Source organism: Aphanomyces astaci (genome assembly GCF_000520075.1).
Source record: "Aphanomyces astaci strain APO3 unplaced genomic scaffold supercont1.143, whole genome shotgun sequence".
In the NCBI taxonomy this organism is placed as follows: Eukaryota; Oomycota; class Saprolegniomycetes; order Saprolegniales; family Verrucalvaceae; genus Aphanomyces; species Aphanomyces astaci.
The window spans coordinates 58,553-64,189 of record NW_009798406.1 but is presented as its reverse complement, the minus strand read 5'-3'; the positions used below and the strand labels follow the sequence as shown (position 1 = coordinate 64,189).

Here is a 5,637-nt window from a genome sequence, read left to right as displayed (position 1 = left end):
GCGCCCGAGCCACGAGAACAAAATCGCCCAAAGCAAACCGGGCGAACTTAACCGAGCGCTTGCCATTGCGCTGAGATCTGGCCTTCGCACGCTTCACGCCGGCTGTTGCTACTACCGTTTTGTGCATAGTACTCAACGCCTCGGCAAGCCCGGTTAAATGGCGTGTAGTCTCCGTCTTCACCCAGTCGATGGTAGTTTCGCGGGCTTCCTCGGGATGGACTAAGCCTGACAATGGAGGAGTCGCCGGGAGGCCGGTAAACGCTGTCGTAGGTGCAATTCCGCCCAGACGGTCGGACGGTTGTTGGTTCAAAGCCGATTGGACTAACGGTAACACCATAGGCCACTCCGTGGGGCGCAGGCGCATCTCGCTGCACAATGCCTTGAGTGTCCTTACGATGACTCGGTTCACCACCTCGACCGTTCCATTCGCCCATGGGCAGTGAGGCGTGACAAAATGGTGATGGACCCCGAACATCCGACCCATCGTGTTAATGAGCTCGTTCTTGAAATGAGACCCACAGTCGGATACCCAGGTCTTCACAACGCCGAACAGACCGAACCACTCCATCAGCGCCGAGGCGGTTTCGACAGCCGTTGCCGATGCACTCGCGTGGAGGCTTACGAACCCGCTCATATCGTCTTTGATGACTAGCACATGTTTGAGGCCACCCTCGGCCTCCGGAAATGAAACCCAGTCGAAATGGATTAGCTCGTTGGGCTTGGTCGCATGCAATGCTTCGCCCCAAGGCCGAGGCACAGATTCTCCGTCGACCACCATGCAATGGAGACATGCGCGGACGAAATTCTTCGCGTCGGCTTTCAGGGTCGGCCAATCGAACATGTCGGCTACCGAGGCAGTTGTTGCTTCCACGCGGCGGTGACCAGCCACGCCCGCATGAGCCACCACACATATGCGTACTTGCATGTCCAGCGCATCGTCAGGGATCCAAATCTTCCCCGAGGCGGACAAAAACCATTTCTTCTCGGCGCTCCAGGTCGAACATCGCTCACGCTCGGGGTGTTCACGTTGTAATGCCGTGATCGCATTCGCCGTCGGCCATACGAATTCCTCGGCACGTAACGGGGAAACTAATACCAGTTTCTGCATTCGGGCGCCTCGGTCGGGCCCCGCTACACTGCCCCATCTGCTGAGAAGGTCGGCCCACAGATTGTCTTCCCCGGCGACACATTCCACCACATATGGAAATGTTGTCATAGTCAGCGCCCACCGCTGAAGCTTGTGGGCCTGATACTTGGCCATGTTCGAGTTCGACCCCAACGGGTTGAACATGTACACTAGGTTGCGATGGTCGGTAAAGAGCCGAAAACCGCCGGGCCGAATCAGGAGGTATTCCAATCGTTTGCAGGACTCAATCACCGCAAACGACTTCTTCTCGACAATCGGCCATCGCTCGCTGGAACCTCGGAAAGCGCCACTCAGGAAAGCCAACGGTTCGTGTCGCTGGTCATTTGCAGGCAGTGCGAGATCCTCGGAGGGGGCCTGAGTTGCGACTGCCCCCCAAAACCCCTCGCTTGCATCGGTGTAGAGGCACACCATCTTATCAGGGTCCGGGTGGGACAGAGGCACCATGCGCTGTAGCGTCGCTTTGACCCGCTCGAAACAGGTCAAATGATCCTCGGCCCATCCGACTGAACTCAATGCCACTCTTGTCAACGCGGTTTTCTTGCGGGCGTAACACTCTGCCAGGCCTCCTTGGCCCATTCCAACGCTTCCAAGAACGTAACATCATGAAGTTTACTCACAAGTGCTGCAAAGTTTTCCTTGTCGCTTTCGTCGCAAGTATCAACCAGCACTTCAAACTTTTCCACAACATGCTTGGCCCTCAAAGTCCCAATCTTTGACTTGAATGCCTGAATAACACCGGCGTCCTGAGGCTGCAAGTACGCCGTCGTATTAGGAGGCAGGATGTGGATTGAAACATTCGACAGTTGGCCATCATACCGATGTGGTGACGCATTGTCGAGAAGCAGGAGAACTTGACGATTCTCTTGGAGCATCGTGTCGTTAAACCTTTCAACCCACTGTGCAAACACAACACTGTTCATCCATCCTTTGCCAGTTGCAGTGTACTCGAACCCAAGGTCCGACGCGCTACTCCCACCAAAACATCGTGGCTGCTTTGCAGTTCCAATGAACAACAAAGGCCACTTGCTTGACCCATCGGCGTTGCTTGTGACGGCAATGATGATGCGCTTCTTGATCTTATTTCTGCCTGAGATGCGCGCAGAGCAAATCGTTTTCGTATGTGTGGTGCAGTAAAAGTACGCTGTCTCATCCATATTGAAAATGTTGCACTTGTCGTAATCGCGTGTGACTTCATGTAGGCACCGCTTGCCGTCCTTGACGGCTTGTTCGCTGACGGACGCTGCCTCACCATAAACACGACGAGACTTGAAGTCGTTTCGAGCCTGGAATCGATACAACCATCCGTTTGAAATTTCCATGGCATCCAGTCTTGAGATGTCGTGGTGTGTCTGGCGACGCAGCGCATCACGGATTTTCTCGGCCTTTGCTCGGTGACTATCGGAACTTTCCACTCTTCGCACTTGCGAATCCACTGGATGAGGGACACTTCGAGTTCCGGACAGTGCGGCATGTGATTTGACTTTCGTGATGGCAGTGTGTGTTGGCACGTTTCGCGTTCAGTAAGCCACCCCGACATAGTTGACTTGGCAGGTAGTTTGTGCAGCTGGAAAGCAGCGAGCGCCCATTGGCGCAGGCGGAGGCCTCGTAGCGTTGGATTGGACCCATGGTGCTCGAGCAACGTTGATTTTTGTTCGTTTGTTAGCCGTAGCCTCGACGGCTGTGGCGACAGCATGATTTGAGTACCAAATACTTGTTTATCATGTGTTGTGTTGTGATTGGAAAAAGTCTGACCGACCATCCGACGAACTTCTCATTGGCTAAAATGGAATGATTTTTAACTTCATGGAGTGATATATCCTTCATGACGATGATCAATTCAAAATTCGACTGCAATCTACACCCTACGACTACGTTTTCTAGCCAAGCGAGCAAACGTCACCAACTTCACTTGAGACAACCGGCGCCGGCGACCTTTCTCAGTGAGGCCCCAGGAGGTCGAAAGGCTGACCGTGATCGTGGTGAAAGCCGCAATGACCGAAGCCGAGGTGTACGGAGGACTCAAAGTGGCCCCGGTCGAGCTGCTGTAGACTTCCAGAAGCACGTTTACAGCAAAATTCCACTCGCAATATATCTTGCCTTGTTTATTTGCCATGTCGCAGGTGCTGAGCTTGTGCAAGGGCGGAATTTCACGGGCTGAGGAGCCGCACCACCAATAGTGCCAGGCAGTGGCAACGTCGACAGACGGTAACTCGAAGTCCTCAGGCAGCATGTGCCACCTACCTCCCCAATAATGTACAGGTCGAAGAGGAGCTGAATCATCAACGACTGGAGGTGATTCAGATCGGTCGTTGGTACTAGCAATTCTTGAGACGGCATTATTGAGAAGTTCCTCTAGGAGGGCGTGCGTAATATTGCCAGAGGTGATTCCCTTGGCGTCCAGAATGGCTTCAATATTGTTGCGAATTTCACCCGGGAGCTCACGAACAGCGGCCAGATTCGTTTCCAGCTGGGTGTGGATGCTGACGTGGGGCGGGATCCCTGTGGGTTGCATCAAGGTGGACGCAATCGTCACTCTAGCGGCCAGCTGCGTGGTCATGCTCGCGTTGCCAAAGAGTACACTTGCCAGCAGTGGGTGCTTGGCTGGTTAGGTGCTGTGTAGGAAGGCCTTGTGGTGCACCAGCGACGCCAAGCACTTCGTCAAGACCCCTCGTAGGTCTTGATGGAACCAAAGTCGCGGAAAAACTAGTGCCCCGGCAGTGGAAACTGCTTCGTCACTGCCAGGATCAAAGTGAGGAGGTAGTGCAGCAAACTCACCGCTGTCAAGTGGAAGACCAGCCACAACGCGGCCCACGTATTGGTCACCGGCGCCGTCATAATGTACGTAGCGTTCAACAACACTACCGATGGACCACCCGCACCTGATGCACACGTTGACAATCGAGGGCCCCGAAGTACTCCCACCAATTGCGTACGTTGCAGCTCCCTTTCTGAGAGAGTGAGTTCCGATGGCACTGGTTGATGAAGGAAGCGCTGAGCCAACAAGCTGATTGAGGCTGCGGCCAAATCGGTCACGCTGCGAGGGACCCGGAAAAAGGTTGCCCGAGTCGTGAGCTGAATTGCACGCAAGGTAAATTGCCAAGGCCAAAATGCAGCACGTCTCGGGCTGCAAGGGATTGGCATAGACATGCTTGGGGTCACGGCGCTTGGTGCCACCCTGGTCAGTTTTGGACTTGAAGAAGGTGACTCCGATGGAGTCCCCTTCATCTGAGAGGTGGTCGACGCGAACGGTCTCCGTCGATCGTGATCGACACATCAAGTTCCACGATAAGGTGAGGAACAAATGCGTGAACCCCGCGTCTAGCTTGGTAAGACTTGCACGACACAGTTCTTGGTACTGGTGGTACCTGAGTGGCTGTTTTCCACCCGGCTTTATGGCCCCCGTTTGGGTCTCAGACGCACACAATCGTCGAATTCCTAGTTGTAGTTGAATTTTTGAAGGAGCAGATGTCGTACCTTGATAGATTGCAGTGGCATCAGTGACGAAACCAGCCGAAAGGGCCACATTTTGCCTGCTGTAGTAGTCCTTGATGGCTGATCGGTAGCCTGACAGCGTCGACAAGGAAACACCTGCGCTCTTGTACTTGTACAGTACGAACTCTGTGAAGTCTTCGTAACTAAAAACGTCGAGGTTGATGGACCCGTCTGGGTTTATAGTGCCGGAACGACCGGACTCACGAAGCCAGGCGACGACTTGCCGTACACCACTGAGGTAGCCCTTCTTTGAGCCCTCCGCTAAACGATTGTCTCGTAGGTCCTGCACCGTTATGGATTGCTGTCGGGTTGACACGTCGTTACGCGGTTCATCTTCCATGGTCGAAGTCCAGGTAAAATTTGCCAATAAATTGCAGCAGGACACTTGATCCGACTTTTTCATGTAAATTTCACCACGAAAGAATTTGATTCAGTTTTTGTATAGAAAAAGATTTCCAACGAACGAAAAAGTCGGACTCCTCATCCGACGATCGCTTGATTTTTGTATATTCCATCCGACTTTTTCCTGCTAATGTGGACTATTTCAAATTTTGAAAAAAAAGTCTATAAACGGATGTATGAGTCTTTTGGAATTTTATACATTTGGAAAGGATATCGACTTTACGTGGGTTCGCTATTGTGGGGGACAACTGTACTTGCATGGTTGAGGACTATGGTAGAACTCTTCGCCTTGGTTTACTCTGTAGTGGAGTTGCTCGTCATTGATGCGAGCAACATGGACGGGCAAATTCACCAGTATATCATCTCCTCTCGTTATCACTATGCTAGTTGAGTTGTTAGTTAAGGTACTAGTACTACCAAAGCACAAAAGCACAGCAAACAGCCTCGGAGAGTCTACTCAGCAATTTTTGATTTCCAGGAATAATTAGTTTTGATTGGATACGTGTATGTATTTATAGCCAATCAAAGTCTTCAAATAACTTCATTGTGTAATTTGCTGACAAGGGCCGACTGAAAATGGACTTGTGCTAGCTGGG

At 52.4% G+C, this 5,637-nt stretch overlaps 2 protein-coding genes across 2 annotated transcripts; both read right to left on the bottom strand.

Moving 5' to 3' along the window:
- Positions 1–3,002: 3,002 nt before the first annotated feature.
- On the bottom strand, positions 3,003–3,704 carry H257_18207 (hypothetical protein; the record flags this gene model as incomplete). The annotated part of the gene is made up of 1 exon (XM_009847226.1): positions 3,003–3,704. The coding sequence occupies one exon, from the start codon at positions 3,702–3,704 to the stop codon at positions 3,003–3,005; it is 702 nt and encodes a 233-aa protein (XP_009845528.1).
- Positions 3,705–3,850: 146 nt separating this feature from the next.
- Positions 3,851–4,979, bottom strand: H257_18206 (hypothetical protein; the record flags this gene model as incomplete). Its single annotated transcript, XM_009847225.1, has 3 exons — positions 3,851–4,219; positions 4,293–4,582; positions 4,622–4,979. 3 exons carry the CDS (start codon positions 4,977–4,979, stop codon positions 3,851–3,853), a joined length of 1,017 nt encoding a protein of 338 aa, XP_009845527.1.
- Between the last annotated feature and the right edge of the window lie 658 nt (positions 4,980–5,637).